Source organism: Dipodomys ordii, unplaced genomic scaffold, assembly GCF_000151885.1.
Source record: "Dipodomys ordii isolate 6190 unplaced genomic scaffold, Dord_2.0 Scaffold92, whole genome shotgun sequence".
Taxonomy (NCBI): domain Eukaryota; kingdom Metazoa; phylum Chordata; class Mammalia; order Rodentia; family Heteromyidae; genus Dipodomys; species Dipodomys ordii.
In genome coordinates, this window is record NW_012267308.1 from 5,426,884 (window position 1) to 5,445,424 (window position 18,541).

The following is an 18,541-nucleotide window of genomic DNA, read 5'->3' on the forward strand; positions in this document are numbered from 1 at the left end:
CACACCTGTAATCTGAGGATCTCAGTTCAAAGCCAGCCTGGGCAGGAAAATGTGAGACTCTTTTTTTTTTTGGTTGGTCATGGGGCCTGAACTCTGGGCCTGGGCGCTGTCCCTCAGCTCTTCAGCTCAAGGTTAACACTCTACCACTTGAGCCACAGCGCCACTTCCGGCTTTTTCTGCTTATGTGGTGCTGAGGCATTGAACCCAGGGCTTCATGTATGCAAGGCAAGCGCTCTACCACTGAGCCACCTACCTTCCCAGCCCCCATTTTATTTTTTTATAGAGATCCATTCTTTAATATTTTAAAGAATGCACTGCCTAACTTGTAAAGTGTTAAAATTCTATTTTAGAAAAAAAAAGCCAGAAGTGGAGCTGTAGCTCAAAATGGTAGAACACTAGCCTTGAGCAGAAAAACCTCAGGGAGGGCACCCAGGCCTAGAGTTCAAGCCCCAGGATTGACAAAAAAAAAAAACTGTATGGGGTGGCAGGGATCCCCAGCTCTGTTCCTGGCAGTGCAATCTCAGAGTAAGTGAGCTTCCTTCTTTGAGCCTCAGTTTCCTCATCTGGAAAATGGGGGTATGAGGAGACTGCCTCATGGTGTATGACACAAGTTGAGAGGCCAGCTGCCTGCACCCATGACCGTGACAATGAGCCACAGATGAGCGGCACGGGGGCTGTCCCAGCATCTTCTTGCAGTTGAGACCTTTGAGTCACTGTCCCTTCCCTGATGCAATCCAGACAGGGTGGCACGTGCCCTGGGCACGCCCCTTCGACGTGGCAGTGCACACGTCTGCTGGTGCATGACGGCACATGCAGTCAGGATGCAATCACAAGGCTGCTTCCCTCCGGTCAGTCTCAAATTTGTGCCCTCCTCTACCCCACCCCTGGCCAGGTATTCTAGCTACTGAGGATTGCAGTTCTAGGCCAGCCAGTGCAGAAATGTTCCATAAGACTCTGTAAACATGGAGAGAAGCTGAATGCAGTGGTGCAGGCTTGGGAGCCCAGCAATGACAGAATAGGGAAACACAGGCAGAAAGCAAAGACACGAATCCTACAAATCATCAGCAAAAAGCAGGGTGGTTCAGTCTATGCAACTATAAATGCCCTGAGTTCAAATCCCTAGTAGGACAAAGAGACCGAGGGATACTTGGGCATGCACAATATCCACTGGGGAGGATATTCCACTGGAAAACATCTATTTATTAAAATATCATTTAGCTACTTGTGTGCACACCAGTAGCCAGCTTGAACTCAAGGCCTCATGCTGGCTAGGCCAGGATTCTACCAGTTGAATGATGCTTCCAGTCCCCTCTTCTTTTCTTCATTAGTTATTTTCCATATAGGGTCTCACTTTATGCCAGATCTGGACTGTGATCCCCGTATTTGTGCATCCCCCAAGCCTCTGGAGATAACCAGCATGTCCACCACATCTAGCCATTGTGCTTCTCCTGGTGCTGGAACAATGGGGGCCCTGTTATACCTAGCCAGTAGTTGAGATGAGTCTTGAGAGAATTTTCTTGTCTGGGATGGCCTCAAGCCATGATACCCCTGATCGTGGCTTCAAAATGACAAGCTTGAGCCACCATGCCAGGCTGATTACATAAGATCTTTGGTGCATAACTGCAGGTATTATGTCCTGAGTTCTTGGCGCCACACCCTGTCTTACACATGCTGTACCTTTCCAAGCACTCCTAGGTCAGCTCTGACACCCCTATTGTCCACACCAGGATTCTTGGGGGCGGGGGGGGGAAACACTTGCCAAGGTCACTAGGGCAAGAAGAGATAAAACAGGATTCAAGCCCTAAGGTTATCATCAGTACCCTGGGCCTTAAAATCTCCTCGGCTCTGCCTACCTTCTGATTTTTCTGAGTTGGGACAATATTCCTTTCCTACTAGGAAACAGATTTAACAAGGGAAAGACTGCTTAAGAATGTGACTCATAGCCAGACATCAGTGGCTTACACCTGTCATCCTAGCTACTCAGGAGGCTGAGATCTGAGGATCGTGGCTTGAAGCCATCCCAGGCAGGAAAGTCCATGAGACTCATCTTCAGTTAATCACAGAAAAAGCAGGAAATGGCACTGTGGCTGAAGTGGTAGAGCACTAGCCTTGAGCAACAGAAACTTAGGGACAGTGCCCAGGCCCAGAGTTCAAGCTCCAGGAGTAACAAAAAGAAAAAAGAAAAAGAATGTGGCTTATGAATCTTTATTAGCTGGGTACATTACTCTGAGAAAAATCAAATCCTTGCCTCACACCATACAGAACGCAAAATGAGAAAGCAACTAGAAAGAAACTAAGACAGTATCTTTCTGGAGGTACAGAAGGATTTCTCTCTCTCTCTCTCTCTCTCTCCCCTCCATTTCTAGCCCAGTCACTAAAAGTTGGAGGAAATTTTTAAAAATCCAATTGAAGTTCAAAGCCAGCCCAGGCAGGAAAGCCCATGAGACTCTTATTTCCAATAAACCACCAGAAAACTGGAAGTGACATTGTGGCTCAAGTGCTAGAGCACTCGCCTTGAGCTGAAGAGCTGAAGGACAGAGCCCAGGCCCAGAGTTCAAGCCCCATGACCAACAACAACAACAACAACAACAGGCCAGCAGGAGGCCAGTGGCTCACATCTGTAATTGTAGCGACTCAAGAGACTGAGATCTGAGGATTGGGGTTCAAAGCCACCCAGGGCAGGAAAGTCTGTGAGACTTTTATCTCCAATGAACCACCAAAACACCATAAGTGAGGCTGTGGCTCAAGAAGTAGAGTTCCAGCTTTGAACACAAAAAGTGCCCAGATGGTACCCAGGCCCTGAGTTCAACCTAGGACAGGCCCCAGAAGGACACCACAGGAAAAGGCCTGTATGCAAATGAGCTGATAGATTTTACTCCTCAGGGAAATGCAAATTCAAATTACAATGAGCTATTGTCATATATGCACCAGAGTGAAGGAAAAACCAACTGCTTATGCAGGCTCAGTGCTGGTGAGGAGCTGGAAACTTGCCAATTTGGCTGGTGGAAGGGGAAATCACCACAGCTGTCTTGGAAAACTCTTTGGTGATATCTACTAAAGACAAATACATAGCTGAGTGTGGTGGCTCACACCTGTCATCCTGTTGACTCAGGAATTGGAGATCAGGAGAATTGAGGTTCCGGGATAGCCTGGGCAAACAATTATTATTTTTTTTTTTTTTGGTCCAGTCGTGGGGCCTGAACTCTGGGCCTGGGCGCTGTCCCTCAGCTCTTCAGCTCAAGGCTAGCGCTCTACCACTTGAGCCACAGCACTACTTCCAGCTTTTTTCTTTTTGCTTATGTGGTACTGAGGAATCGAACCCAGGGCCTCATGCATGCAAGGCAAGCGCTCTACCACTGAGCCACCTTCCTAACTCCTGTATATTTATTTTATGTGTGCAAAAACAGAATCTAGGGAAGGTCTTCCCCCAACCTGCCAATGGCTCAGAACCCTCTGGAACCCCAGAACTTGACTGCTGCTTTTCTCTGGGTGTGTGGGTGGGTGGGGGAGGTTAGTTGATTGTTTTTTTCTGTTGGCTTGGGGCTTGAACTGAGTGCCTGAAAGCTACCCCTGAGCTCTTTTGCTCCAAACTAGCACTCTACCACGTTGAACCACAACTCTACTTCCGGTTTTCCAGTGGTTCATTGGAGATAAAAGTCTGCCTGGGCTGGCTTCAAACTATTATCCTCAGATCTCAGCCTCCTGAGTAGCTAGGACAACAAACATGAGCACCAGTGCCTGGCTTGTTGTGTGTGTGTGTGTGTGTGTGTGTGTGTGTGTGTGTGTGTTGTGGGGCCTGAACTCTGGGCCTAGGCACTGTCCCTCAGCTCCTCAGCTCAAGGCTAGCACTCTACCATTTGAGCCATAGTGCCATTTCTGGCTTTTTCTGCTTATGTGGGGCTGAGGAATCGAACCCAGGGCCTCATGCATGCAAGCAAGCACTCTACCACTTAGCCACCTTCCCAGCTCTGTGTGTGTGTGTGTGTGTGTGTGTGTTTTAAGGGAGATTTCTTCACATACACAAAGCCTCAAACTCAAGATCCTCTTCCCTCAGCCTTCCTGAGTTCTGAGATTACAGAAGTGCACTACTATACGTTGCTATTTTTTGTTTTTGTGTTTTGCTTTAAATAGAGACCCTGGAAGATGGGGGGGGGGAGATCCAAACCTGACAAAAACTTCATTTTAGTCCCTCCCACTCCCAGTGAGGTTGGGATGGGGGGGTGGTCTCTGAAATTAGTGTCTTCAACAAGCAGAATCCCATACTCTGAATTTACAAAGGCGCATCAGGGAAACTTGATGCTCAGAGTGTCTCATAACGTGTGTGTGTGTGTGTGTGTGTGTGTGTGTGAGAGAGAGAGAGAGAGAGAGAGAGAGAGGAGCTACCTTCACTTAAAAATAGCTCATCGAGATTTGGCAACCATTTCCCCCATTTGCTCCTTCATTAGAACCCCCACCCCAGGCCTAGGCAGAGTTGTGAACTAACGATCAAAAAAATCCCAGCAGAGTTAGGTGCTGGTGTGTCATCCTCAGGGGGCTGAGATCTGAGGATTGCCGTTCAAAGCCAGCCCAGGCAGGAAAGTCTGTGAGACTCTTATCTCCAATGAGCCACAAAGAAAAAAAAAAGCCAGAAGTGGAGCTGTGGCTAGAACACTAGCCTTGATAACAAAAGTTCAGAGACAGTACCCAGGCTCTGAGTTCAAGCCCCAGAAGTGGCACCCCCCCCAAAAAAAAATAATAAAACTAAAAAATATCCCAGCAGATCAGTACCTGGTCTTGTTCCAGGAGAGGCTTGTCCTCCATTACAAAATATCATTCCTCAACTGCTTGTCTCATTGTCCTGGAAGCCCATGGGGTATGAACTATCATCGCCTCCTTTTTTTTTGGTTTGTTTTTAAACAGGTGAGAAAACAGAAGTGGAAAGAAATTGAGAACCTGCCTAGGGCGCTGATTCCAAAGCCTCTTTGTCTGGGGAAGTTTGTTTGAAAGATGCCGGGTGGGGGGAACTCAGCTGGGGACAGAGTTTGTTGGTTGGAAGGAATGAGGGAAGATACTAAGTCTGGGACTTCCCCTCCGAGCTACACACCTGGGTACCTGGGATGGGGGTGTCGGTGGCCTTGAGGGGGCCTCTCCCACTGGGAGTGGGGAATAAACATGGCCTTACCTGTTCCGGCGTTCATCTGTGGTCCAGCTCAGAGATGGTGACAGACAGCGAGAGCCTCTCATGCCTTTCTGGGTCCCCCAGTCCTTGTGCCCCACCCTGGGGGAGGCAGGTGGTGGGCGTAGGGTGACAGGGACCGGATTGACCTGTGGGACCCGGGGCCCAAGCTGTCGGGGAACCTGTCACCCCAAAGAAGCCTGCTTTTCCGGGGTTGGGACAGCCTGTGGGCGGAGGGAGCCTTGGATTCTTCCAACGCATAAATACTGGGGTGACATTGGTGGCCCAAACCAGCGTGTATGTGTGTGTGTGTGAACAGGGTGAGTCCAGGTCCCAGGGGTTCTCCTGGCCACAGCTCCTGGATTTTGGGGAACTAGGATGGAAGTGGAGGAGATGGTTCCAGCTTGGAACCATCCAGTGAAGCTCTCAGGGGAGAGGTGGGATAAGCCTGCATCCCCCGAAGAAAAGGAGGGCCAGGGAGAAATAGGGGTGTCCATGCAGGTGCAGAATGGGGTGCCAGGGAGGGCGGAGGTAGGCCAGGATTAGAGTGACTTCAGGCAGGTTGCAATTCTGAGATCTGGGAGTGCAATGTGAGATGATGGTGATCCAGACCTAATGAGGGGTGCTGGGGATCGTCCCCCAGGGCATGACCAATGTCATGTGGGGAAGCAAAGAATGTGGGGAAGCAAACAGCAAGAGACTGAGGCTGGAAAGCTGAGGGTGGAGGTTTCCCAAGAGAACCGCCTTCCTCCCCCCCCCCCGCCCCCCTTCTATCTTCCCAAATGTCTTTGGTAGGATGTAAGCCAGGCTGCCCTGATGGGATGGGAAGTTCGAATCCCAGCCCTATCACAGGCTAGCTGTACCCCTAAGCCACCTGGTGACACAGTTTCTCACCCATGACTGATGATGATGCCAGTCATCCGGCCCCGCCTCCTCCTAGGAATGTGGAGAGACTCCTGCAGTTAATGTATGCGAGGCACAGGGCAGGCCCCAGCCTCCAGCTGGCTGTCCATCTTGACTCGCTTCTCTTAGCCCTCCAGACCATCCTGCTCGCCCCCCCCCCCACCCAGCCGGACAAACCACCTGACAGCCTGACAGATCCTGGACTCCCATCCTTCTTCACCTTCCTTGCTGGTCTCTGAAAGTCCCCCCACCTGGCAGGCATGTGCCCACGTTTTGGCTGCTGGGTCTGTTGCTATCTGCTTCTCCTTGCAACCAGGAAAGTCCAGGGGACCCCAGGAGACCCCAGTGCCATGCCAGAACAAATCCATCTGTCTTATCCAGGTAAGTGGCTGGGACTTCTCCTGAAATGTCTCCCAGAATCCTCCACAGTGGGCTGAGCCTCCCACTGGGGTCTGCCTCTTTGAGATTCCCCCCAAGCAGTCCTATGGGAGATGTCGGATTGGAAGTGCTCTGTGGCTTTCCCCACTCACCCCGTCACACGTGTGAGGACAAGGGCTGAGGGTGGACTCTGGACCCGGATCCAGCCTGGGTGCATTTGAAGTCCAAGAAACAGGACTCAATTTCCTCCTCCTCCAAACAATGGGTTCACTCCTGTGGGGTCACAATACTGAGCTTGGTGTGGGTAGTGGTGATTCTTGTCTGACTTGTTCTTGGTGGTAGTGGTGGTCATGGGTCTTGAACTCAGAGCTTGGGCACTGTCCCTGGGGTTTTTTTGCTCAAGCCTAGTGTTCTACCACTTGAGCCACAGCCCACTTCCAGTTTTCTGGTGGTTCGTTGGAGGTAAGGGTCTTACAGACTTTCCTGACTAGGTTGGCTTTGAACCCCAATTCTTAGATCTCAATCTCCTGAGTAGCTAGGATTATGGGCATAAGTCACTAGTGTCCAGTTCAGAACTCTTTATGTGGCTTAGTGGTAGAGTGCTTGCCTAACATGCTGGGTTCGATTCCTCAGTACCATATACACAGAAAAAGCCGGAAGTGGTGCCATGGTTTAAGTGGTAGGGTGCTAGCCTTGAGCAAAAGAAGCTCAAAAGGGACAGTGCCCAGGTCTGAGTTCAAGCTCCAGGACTGGCAAAGAAAGAAAGGAAGGAAGGAAGAAAGAAACCTTTGAGCCACTGAAAACTGAACCCCAAAGGGCTGTAGTTTATACAAGTTGTATCTGTTGATCTTTTCCATATTAAAAATGAAAGCTGACAACTGGAACTTAGTGGGGGAAACACCTGTGTCGTATTTGTGACTCCCTGAGTTACATCCCCAGCACAGCACCCCAAATGCCTCCAACACCCCGACATTTATAGTATTTATTTATTTCTTATGCCAGTATTGGGACTTGACCTCAGGGCTTGGGCCTGGTCTTTTAGCTTTCTTACTTAAGGCTGATGCTCTACCACTTGAGTCACAACACCACATGTGGCTTTTGGGTAGTTAATTGTAGATAAAAGTCTCATGGGAACTGGGAATGTAGCTTAGTGGTAGAGGGCTTGCCTAGCATGCATGAAGCCCTGGGTTTGATTCTTCAGTACCACAGAAACAGAAAAGGCACTATGGCTCATGTAGTAGAGTGCTAGCCTTGAGCACAGAAAGGCTCAAGGGCAGAGCCCAGACCCCTGAGTTCAAGCCCCAGGACTGGCAAAAAAAAAAAGTCTCATGGACTTTCCAGCTGGGGCTAGCTTTGAACCAGGATCCTCAGAGCTCAGCCTCCTGAGTAGCTGGATTGCAGGTGTGAGCCTGTAATGGCCAGCTACCTTGACATTTTATTTTTTTTGGTCAGTGGTGGGGTTTGAACTCAGGACCTGGACACTGTCCCTGAGATTTTTTTTTTGCTCAAGGCTAGCACTCTACCACTTTGAGTCACAGGATCACTTCCAGTTTTCTGGTGGTTAATTGGAGAACACAGTCTCATGGACTTGCTTGCTCGGGCTGGCTATGAACTATGATCCTTAGATCTTAGCCTCCTGAGCAGCTAGGATGACAGGTGTGAGCCACCAATGCCCAGACTGACTTTTTTTTTCTTTTGCTGCTGATCCTAGAATTTGAACTCAGGGCCTGAGCTTTTGTGCTCAAAGCCAGGCTCTACCACTTTGAGCCACGGGGTCATTTTGGCTTTTTGATGGTTCATTGGAAATAAGAGTCTCATGAACTTTCCTGCCAGGGGCTGGCTTTGAGATTCTCAGAATTCAGTCCCCTGAGTAACTTAAGATTACAAGCGGGACCCACTGACACTCAGCTTCCCTTGACGTTTTTTAAGAAGGTAGTTTCTTAGCTCAGTGTGATAGTGCCTGCCTGTAATGCTAGCTACTGAGTAAGCAGATAGTAGGAGGACTGAAACCCCATCTCAATCCATTAGAAAAACAAAACAAAACTGGGCTTGGTGTCATGAGTGCCAGTCATCCCAGCTACTCATAAAACATCAATAGAGAGATCGAGAGCCAAGTGAGTCTGGGCATAACCTTGAGACTTTTTTTTTTTTTGTCGGCTGTAGGGCTTGAACTCTGGGCCTGCGTGCTGTCCCTCAGCTCTTCAGCTCAAGGCGAGCGCTCTACCACTTGAGCTAAAGCGCCACTTCCGGTTTTCTGGTGGTTTATTGGAGATAGGAGTCTCACAGTCTCTCCTGCCCGGGCTGGCTTTGAACCAGGATCTTCAGATCTCAGCCTCCTAAGTAGCTAGGATTACAGGCGTGAGCCACCAGCGCCCGGCTTAACCTTGAGACTATTCAACAAATAATGAAAGTAGAAAAGTTGAAGGCATGGCTCAAGTAGAAGAATACCTGGGTTCAAACCACAGTACCACCAAAAACCAAAGAAAGAAAGACAAAAAGAGGAAGGGAAATAGGGAGGGATATGTGAGGGTTGGCATTTGTTGGCCAAGTAGCCTACCTCTTCCTGGTGCTCCTGTGAAATCCACTGACTGCCAGCTGGCTTTGTGTTTGTGTCAGTCCTGAGGCTTGAACTCAGAGCCTGGGTGCTGTCCCTGAGCTTTGGTGCTCAAGGTTAGAGCTTTACCACTTGAACCACAGCTCCAGTTCTAGTTAGTTGATGGATAATTGGAGATAAGAGTTTCATAGACTAGGGCTGGGAAGGTGGCTCCAGTGGTAGAGCGCTTGCCTTGCATGCCTGAGGCCCTGGGTTCGATTCCTCAGCACCACATAAGCAAAAAGCTGGAAGTGGCGCTGTGGCTCAAGTGGTAGAGCACTAGCCTTGAGTGAAGAGCTGAGGGACAGTGCCCAAGCCCAGAGTTCAAGCCCCACGGCCGACCAAAAAAAAAAAAAGAGTTTCATAGACTTTGTTGCCTGGGCTACCTTTGAACTACAATCCTCAGATCTCAGCCCCCAGAGAAGCTAGCCAATTGGCTCAATTGTCTTTTTTAGATGACTCAATAATAAACTAGCAGCAATTATATTCTTTCTACAAGCTTTAGGTGAGTAATTCACTTAATCTCAGGCCCACTTGATGCTATAAGTACTGTGGTTACTTCATTTTACAAGTGTAAACTGAAACAGAAGTGGTGGTGCATGAAAGTCAGGACCAGGAATTAAATTTATTTTAAAATGATTATTATAAAGGTGATGTACAGAGGGGTTACAGTTACATACATCAGGTAAAGAGGACACTTCTTTTTCTTTTGTTTTTGTTTTTGGGTTTTGTTTTGTTTTGGTTGTGCGGTTTGAACTCAGGACCTGGGCACTATCCCTGTGCTTTTTATTTTTTTGGCTCAAGGTTAGTGGTCTACCACTTTGAGCCACAGGTCCACTTCCGATTTTTCTGGTGGTTAATTGAAGATAAGAGTCTCATGGCCTTTTCTGCCCAGGCTGGCTTTGAACTGCAATCCTCAGATCTCAATGTCTTAAGTAGCTAGGATTATAGATGTGAGTCTATCCCAAGAATAGATTTCTTTTTGGACAATGTTCCCCCTTCTCCCACACTCTCCCAGTTTTTCCCTACCATCCCCATCCATAAATAGGACCTGGAATTTAAGTGAAATGAGAAACCCTTAATTTTATACTGATTTTCTTTCTTTTCCATCTTTTTGTAGTGTCTCCAGGGATTTTTGTTTTGCAACAGGATCTCACTGTGTAGCACAGACAGACCTTGAAGTCCAGATCCATTGCTTTAGGTTTCCCTGAGTGATGGGATTGCAGGTGTGAACCACCACACTTGGTTTTGCTTTCATTGTTTATCTTTTTTTGGGGGGGGGTGGTTCGGTCGTGGGGCCTGAACTCTGGGCTTGGGCACTGTCCCTCAACTCTTCAGCTTAAGGCTAGCTCTCTACTACTTGAGCCACAGCGCCACTTCCGGCTGTTTTTTTTCTGCTTATGTGGTGCTGAGGAATCGAACCCAGGGCCTCACGCAGGCAAGGCAAGCTCTCTACCACTGAGCCACCTTCCCAGCCCATTATTTTATTTCTTTTCTTTTCTTCTTGTTGGTTGTAGGGCTTGAATTCTGGGTCTGGGCGCTGTCCCTCAGCTCTTCAGCTCAAGGCTAGCACACTACCACTTGAACCATAGCACCACTTCTGGCTTTTTTTTTCTTCTGCTTATGTGGTTCTGAGGAATCAAACCCAGGGCCTCATGCATGCAAGGCAAGAGCTCTACCACTGAGCCACCTTCTCAGCCCCGTTTTTTGTTTTCTTAAACATCCTTCATTTTGAGTTTGTGGGACATGTCATAATTAGAAATAAGTCTGTGTTTGGGCAAAACTGTCAGATGTGTTCCTGTGTCCCTCTCTGTGTGTGATGTCAGAGGGTCCACAATACTACTCAGTTGGTGCTGCTCCTGAGGCTAATGACTGTTGCTAATTGGTGGAAGGAGAGTCCTGCTGAGTGTTGATTGGTTGGTGAAAGTGAGTCCTGCTGAACATTGATTGGCTAGTGGAGAGGCCTGCTGGACGTTGACTGGTTGGTAAGGGAGAGGTCTGCTGCATGTTGATTGGTTAGTGGAGAGGCCTGCTGGACGTTGATTGGTTGGCCAGGGAGAGGCCTGTTGGGTTTCTCCACTGAAATTATTATTGTTTCCTCTGCAGTTAATAGTTGGGAGGCCTTGCTCAACACAGTACAAATCCTGTTTTTCCACAAATGTTTACCCACTAATTTTACCATCCATCAATGGAGCTTGCCTGTGATAATTATTAGTGTAGTGTTTGCCTAGTTGTGATTTTCTAATTTTCTCCTTCCCTCTTTTGGTCTAATTGAAATGTCAGGGTAAGGAAGCTCTCCCTCATCTGCTCTTTGTTTATCCAATCTTCTGTTACGTCACAGACTTGTGTGAGTCTCTTTAAGTACACAGGTCAAAGTTCAATACTATCATTGCTTACTCTGTGGCTCATTCTTTCCCAGACTGGGTTTCTTGGAATTTCTTCAAATTGGTTTCCTTGCTCTGTCAACAAGTCCTTCACATTTTGTAAGCCTTTTCTCACTTTATGAACTTTTAGATTAGTTCCCACTCTAACACTGGAATTACTGACTATCCCTGTGTAGTAGTGTAAGCCTGTAAACCCAGCTTCTCCAGAGGCAGATGTAGGAAGATCACGGTCCAAGGCTGGCCTGGGCAAAGTGAATCCCAGACTTTAACTAAACAAACTACCACAAAACAAAAAAGGGTAAGGGTGTGGCTCAAGAAGTATAGCAGAGCTGGGCGCCAGTGGCCCACGCCTGTAATCCAAGATATTCAGGAAACTGAGATATGAGGAGCCCAGTTCGAAGCCAGCCCAGGCAGGAAAGTCTGTGAGACTCTTATCTCCAATAAACTACCAGAAATCAGAAGGGGAGCTGTGGCTCAAGTGGTAAAATGCTTGTCTAGAGTTGAAGAGCTGAGGGACAGCACCCAGGCCCTGAATTCAAGCCCCATGACCAACTGAAGAAGAAGGAGAAGGAGAAAGAGAAGTAGAAGTAGTAGAAGAAGAAGAAGAGCACTTGTTTAGCAAGCATGAGATCTTGAGTTCAAATTACAATATTCCCCACTCCCCACCAATCTTTATTTTCTTTCTTATGTCTACTGTACCTGCTCTTGGGACAATAAAGCCACTGGACAGACTGAGTTTAGAAGCTCGTAGGCCTGGTGGCCCTGATCCAAATTCCTGCCCAGCAACCATCACCTGAGCTTCTCCTTTAGGGTGGGCATGTTCCATAATTTGCACCTGGCTCCACAGCTTCCTGTCAGCTGATCTGGTCCCCAGTCTCTATGTATTAACTAGCTGGATATCTGTGTTAGTGTGATAAAGTGATCCTGAGATCCTATGGTTGGCACAGGTCACATTCAGTGAGGCAGGCTGTGAATAATGATGTCCACTGGTACAATCAGACTGACTGACTGTTCACACGTCTCACTACAGTCGTCTCCCATCATCTGCCAAGTACTGTTCCTCTGGATAAATTCCCCAACCTCAAGGTCCTCAAGTTCTCCTGGCCTCCAGTCTAAGGATTGTAGTTCAAAGCCAGCCCAGGGCAGGAAAGTCAATGAGACTCTTATCTCCAATTAACCAGTATTGAAGCTCCAGGACCTACCTACCTACACACACACACACACACACACACACACACACACAGAAAAGAAAGCTGATTATGTGTTTTGTTTTTGTTTATTGTCAATTGTGGGTCTTGAACTCTGAGTCTGAGCGCTATCCTTGAGTAATTCAGCTTAAGACTAGTGCTCTACCACTTTGAGACACTTCTGGTTTTCTGGTGATTAATTGGAGATAAGAGTCTCATAAACTGGGGCTGGGAAGGTGGCTCAGTGGTAGAGCACTTGCCTTGCATGCCTGAGGCCCTGGGTTCGATTCCTCAGCACCACATAAGCAAAAAGAAAAAAGCCAGAAGTGGTGCTGTGGCTCAAGTGGTAAAGCGCTAGCCTTGAGCTGAAGAGCTGAGGGACAGCGCCCAGGCCCAGAGTTCAGGCCCCACGACCGGACTCAAAAAAAAAAAGAGTCTCATGAACTTTCTTGCCCAGGCTGGCTTTGAACTCTGATCCTCAGATCTCAGCCTCCTGAATAGCTAGGATTAGAGGCATGAGCCACCAGCACCTGGCTGATTATGTATTTCTCATTCATGGAAGCTTCTTAACAACCTGATAAGGGGGAAGAACATTGAGACTCCGTTTTACAGATGGGGAAACTGAGGCTCAGAGAGGCAAAGTGATTGACCCAAGCAAAGCACAGCTTAGAATGGTGGTGCTGGGGTTGATCTTGGACCCCTAACTTTCCAGGTCATCCCTCCCTACCCATAACCCCCTCTCTTGTGCCTTGTCCTCCAGGTGTGCCTGGCTCCATGACGGTTACCTGGACCACGTGGGTGCCCACGCGCTCCGAGGTGCAGTTCGGCATGCAGCTGTCAGGGCCGCTGCCACTGCGGGCCCAAGGCACTGCGAGGGCCTTTGTGGATGGCGGCATCCTGCGGCGGAAGCTGTACATGCACCGCGTCACACTGCGGAAGCTACTGCCTGGGGTCCAGTATGGTGAGGGGCTGGAGGCAGGGGGAGGGGCATTGTGTTCAGGCCAGGATTCTCACTCACCTGTGCATCTTCCATCCATCCACCTATCCATCTCTCTTCCCACCTGTCTATATGTCTGCCTGTCCATTTATCCACTGTCCATCTGCCCATCTGTCCACCTGTCCATCTGTGCATCTATCCATCTTCCTACCTGTCCATCTCTTTGTCTTCCCATCTGTCCACCTGTCCTCCATCTATCTTCCCATCTGTCTGTCCATCTTTCCATTTGTTCACCTAAGTGGTGCTGTGGCTCAAGTAGTAGAGCGCTAGTCTTGAACACAAAGAGGCTCAGAGACAGTGCCCAAGCCCTGAGTTCAAGCCCTACATACAAAAAAAAAAAAAAAAAACCTCACACACAAAGATAAAGCTGGGCACTGGTGGCTCACGCCTGTAATTCTAGCTACTCAGGAGGCTGAGATCTGAGGATCACAGTTCCAAGTTAGCCCAGGAAGGAAAGTTCCTGTGAGACTCCAATAAAAAGCCACTCAGAAAAAGCCAGAAGTGGTGCTGTGTCTCAAGTGGTAGAGTGCTAGCCTTGAGCACAAAGAGGCTCAGGGACAGAGCCCTGGTCCTGAGTTCAAGCCCCAGGACCAGCAAAAAAAAACAAACAAAAACCATCTGTCCACCTATTCATCTATCTTTCCACCTAGCCATCTATCTGCCTGTCCATCTATCTTTCCATCTGTCCATCTTTTCACCTGCCCATCTGTCCAAATATCCATCTAGCTTCCTGTCCATCTGTCCACCTGTCCATCTGCCTATCTTCCCGTTCATCTGTCCATCTGCCTACCTGTCCCCCTGTCTCCTGTCCCTCTGCCCACCTCCCTTTGAGACCCAGGGCCGGGCAGCTCCCGTCTCCTCTTCCTCGGTGGGTGGGGACAAGGAGCTATCCTAGGGCTCCAGATAACCACCACCTTTCCCTTTACCTCAGTTTACCGCTGCGGCAGTGCCCAGGGTTGGAGCCGTCGGTTTCGCTTCAGGGCCTTGAAGAATGGAGTCCATTGGAGCCCACGCCTGGCTGTGTTTGGGGACCTGGGTGCTGACAACCCGAAAGCCCTGCCCCGGCTGCGCAGAGACACCCAGCAGGGCATGTTTGATGCCATCCTGCACGTGGGTGAGACTGCGCACGGGCAGGGGTGCTGAGAGGCGGGGAGGGGCTCAGCACCAGGATGGTGCCCAGGAGGGCTTGGGGAGTACCTTAGGAACAAGGAGTAACCCAGGTTAAAATCCCAACTCCAACCCCACTACTGTGAGAATGGTTCTCCTCCTCCTTACCATCACAGATACGCCTACTTCAGAATTCATAGGTCTCTGGGGATGCTAATATGAGCTGAGCTTGGTGGCACATGCCTGCAATCCCAGCACTCAGGAGGCAGAGACAGGAGGATTGCAAGTTAGAGGCCAGTGTATACTTCATATAAAGAACTCTCAAATATAGAGAAAAATAAAAAAGCTAGGCCTGGTGGCTAAAGTCGATAATAGCTACTTGGAAGGTAGAGATCAGAAGATCAAGGTTCAAGGCCACTCTGGGCATAAAAGCTCATGAGACTTCATCTCAATCAGTGGCTGAGGGCAGTGGGGCAGGCCTCTCAGACCAAAGGTGAGCTTTCTTCACTTTCTCCTTGTCCCTCTTCCCCGCAGGGGACTTTGCCTATGACATGGACCAGGACAATGCCCGCGTTGGGGACAGATTCATGCGACTCATTGAACCAGTGGCCGCCAGCCTGCCATACATGACCTGTCCTGGAAATCACGAACAACGCTAGTGAGGACCTGGGGCTGCAGGGGAGTGCAGGGGCCAGATAGGTAACACTGGCGTGTCCTTGATAGCATCTCACCTTAGTCTCTCATGCTGCAGTGTCTCATTTGTGACATCAAGAAGAGGGAATGATGCTGGGTGCTGATGGCCCATGCCTGTAGCTCATGCCTGTAATCCTACCTACTCATGAGGCCGAGCTCTAGGATCATGGTTCAAAGGCAGCCCAGGCAGGAAAGTCCATGAGACTCTTATCTTCAATTAATCACCAGAAAACCGGAAGTGGCAATGTGGCTCAAGTGGTAGAGCGCTAGCCTGAAGCTGAAGAGCTCAGGGACAGTGCCCAGGCCCAGAGTTCAAGCCCCGACGACTGACAAAAAATAAAAAATAAAATAAAAAATAATAATAATGAGGAGGGAAGGAGGGAAAACGCTGGTACCTAGAATAGTGTGGCTATAGGAAGATGGGATTCTACATCTGGAAAATTACCCCTTCACCCTTTTACTGCCTTTTTTTCCTCCAGCAATTTCTCTAACTACAAGGCTCGCTTTAATATGCCAGGGGACAATGAAGGCTTGTGGTACAGGTAACTTGGGAATGCTGGGGGATTGAGCTTGCTCCCCAGAGGTAACCCCATTTCTAACCCTACCCTGTGTCCCGTGTAGTTGGGATATAGGTCCGGCCCATATCATTTCCTTCTCCACCGAGGTCTATTTTTTTCTCAATTACGGCCGACACCTGGTTCAGAAGCAATACCGCTGGTTGGAGAGCGACCTCCAGGTAGGCTGAGTGGGGGTCCCCTTGGGCCCATCAGGGCTATACCCCGACCCCCGCTGCTCTGGCACCTCCTTATCAGTGGTCCTTCCTTCTAGAAAGCCAACAAGAACCGAGCAGCTCGGCCTTGGATCATCACCATGGGCCACCGGCCCATGTACTGCTCCAATGCGGACCTTGATGACTGCACACGGCACGAGAGCACGGTGAGGGGGGAGGGAGACACAGCACAGGGGTGCAGGGGGGCGCTAAAGAAAGAGGGGGTTACCAGACACCTGTGGCTCACACCTGTCATCCTAGCTACTCAGGAGTCTGGGATCTAGAGAATCGCAGTTCACAGCCAGCCTGAGCAGGAAAGTCCATGAGACCCTTATCTCCAATGAACCACCAGAAAACCAGAAGTGGCGTTGTGGCTCAAGGGGTAGAGCCCTCGCCTTGAGCTGAAGAGCTGGGGGACAGTGCCCAGGCCCAGAGTTCAAGCTCCAGAAAAAAAAAAGAAAGGAATTAGGGATGATCCCTCACCCCCTTGCTTGTCTTACTAGGTCCGCAAAGGTCTCCGGGGCAAACAATATGGACTGGAGGATCTGTTCTACAAATATGGTGAGTTCACTTTTGGGGGCCTACCCAAGCCCCTGTCCTGTCTTCCCATTGGCAGTCCCCCACCACGACCCAATCAGGGGCCCTGACTCCCCATTTGCTCTGTGTCAGGAGTGGATCTTGAACTGTGGGCCCACGAACACTCTTATGAGCGTCTGTGGCCTATTTACAACTATAAGGTGAGGCTGGTTGAGTGGGGGGGGGCTGAGGGGTCTAGCCATGCCCCATGGGTGGTCACATGTCAAGCTCTCCCCCTCTTCTAGGTATTTAATGGCAGCAAGGAGGCGCCCTATACCAACCCTCGGGGGCCTGTCCACATCATCACTGGGTCTGCGGTGAGTTGGCGTAGGCAGGCAGCCTGGGTGGGTGGGGTCTCACTGGGTGCTGGGCACTGGGGCTAAGGCTTGGTACCCCCTTGTGCCCCCAGAAGACAGATCCAGAAAGAGAATTCTCTCACAGGAAGCTGGAAGCCACTGTACAAATAAATGGCAGGATCTGGAGCTTTCCCCCACCCGGAAATTTCAATACTTCCCTGTGCTTTTTCCTTCTTTTTGTGGCTGTCAGTTGCTGGACTTGAACTCAGGGCCTGAGCGCTGTCCTTGAGCTTTTTAGCCCAAGACTAGCGCCCTGCTACTTTGAGCCACAGCTCCACTTCAGGTTTTCTGGTGGTTCATTGAAGATAAGACTCTCATGGGATTTCCTGCCCTAGCTGGCTTTGAACCGTGATCCTCAGATCTCAGCCTCCTGAGTAGCTAGAATGACAGGTTGAGAGCCATCCGTGCCCAGAAACTTTTGGTCTTTCTTGCAGATATTAGTGCTCCTCACTTTCCCAGCCCCAGGTCTGATTGGTTTTCCTCCACAGGGCTGTGAGGAGCGTCTTACCCCCTTCTCCATCTTCCCGAGGCCCTGGAGCGCAGTGCGGGTGAAGGAGTATGGGTACACGCGCATGTCCATTCTCAACGGCACCCATTTGCATATCCAGCAAGTGTCTGACGACCAGGTGAGTTACCAGTGGGTCTGGGGCACCTGACCAATCAGCTCAGCTGGGTTAAGCCTTGGACTTAGCTGGGCACTGGTGGCTCAAGCCTGTAATCCCTACTACTCAGGAAGATGAGATCTAAGGATTGTGGTTCCAATTGGGCAAGATAGTCGGCGAGGCTCTGTTCTCCAATGAACCAGCAAAAAAGCTGGAAGTGGGCCAGGTGCCAGTGGCTCACGCCTGTAATCCTAGCTCTCAGGGGGCTGAGATCTGAGGGTCATGGTTCAAAGTCAACTCAGACTCTCGTCTCCAATTAACCACCAGAAAACTGGAAGTGGAGCTGAGGCTCAAGTGTTAGAGCACTAACCTTGAGCAAAATAGCTCAGGGACAGTGCCCAGGCCCAGAGTTCAAGCCCCAGAACTCACACACACACACACACACACGCACACAACAGAGCTGGAAGTGGGGCTGGGAAGGTGGCTCAGTGGTAGAGTGCTTGCCTTGCATGCATGAAACCCTAGGTTCGATTCCTCAGCACCACATATGCAGAAAAGGCAGGGAGTGGCGTTGTGGCTCAAGTGGTAGAGCACTAACCTTGAGCTGAAGAGCTGAGGGACAGCACCTAGGCCCAGAGTTCAGGCCCCACGACCAACCAAAAAAAAAGTTGGAAGTGGAGCTGTGATGCAAATGGTAGAGCACCAGCTATGAGCGAATAATCTTTCTTTGGGGGGGGGGAGGGGGAGTCCAGTCATGGGGTCTGAACTCTGGGCCTGGGCGCTGTCCCTCAGCTCTTCAGCTCAAGGCTAGCGCTCTACCACTTGAGCCACAGTGCCACTT

At 49.7% G+C, this 18,541-nt stretch overlaps 1 protein-coding gene across 1 annotated transcript in view; it reads left to right on the plus strand.

Moving 5' to 3' along the window:
* Positions 1–5,533: 5,533 nt before the first annotated feature.
* The window catches only part of LOC105993069 (iron/zinc purple acid phosphatase-like protein), a 14,212-nt gene continuing 1,204 nt past the window's right edge, over positions 5,534–18,541 (plus strand). The window contains exons 1-12 of the mRNA XM_013026203.1: positions 5,534–5,592; positions 6,375–6,439; positions 13,361–13,561; positions 14,529–14,711; positions 15,239–15,362; positions 15,877–15,939; positions 16,019–16,133; positions 16,226–16,333; positions 16,670–16,727; positions 16,836–16,903; positions 16,988–17,059; positions 17,587–17,724. Coding sequence (XP_012881657.1) covers positions 5,534–5,592; positions 6,375–6,439; positions 13,361–13,561; positions 14,529–14,711; positions 15,239–15,362; positions 15,877–15,939; positions 16,019–16,133; positions 16,226–16,333; positions 16,670–16,727; positions 16,836–16,903; positions 16,988–17,059; positions 17,587–17,724 — 1,254 coding nt within the window. The remainder of the gene's footprint in view (positions 5,593–6,374; positions 6,440–13,360; positions 13,562–14,528; positions 14,712–15,238; positions 15,363–15,876; positions 15,940–16,018; positions 16,134–16,225; positions 16,334–16,669; positions 16,728–16,835; positions 16,904–16,987; positions 17,060–17,586; positions 17,725–18,541) is intronic.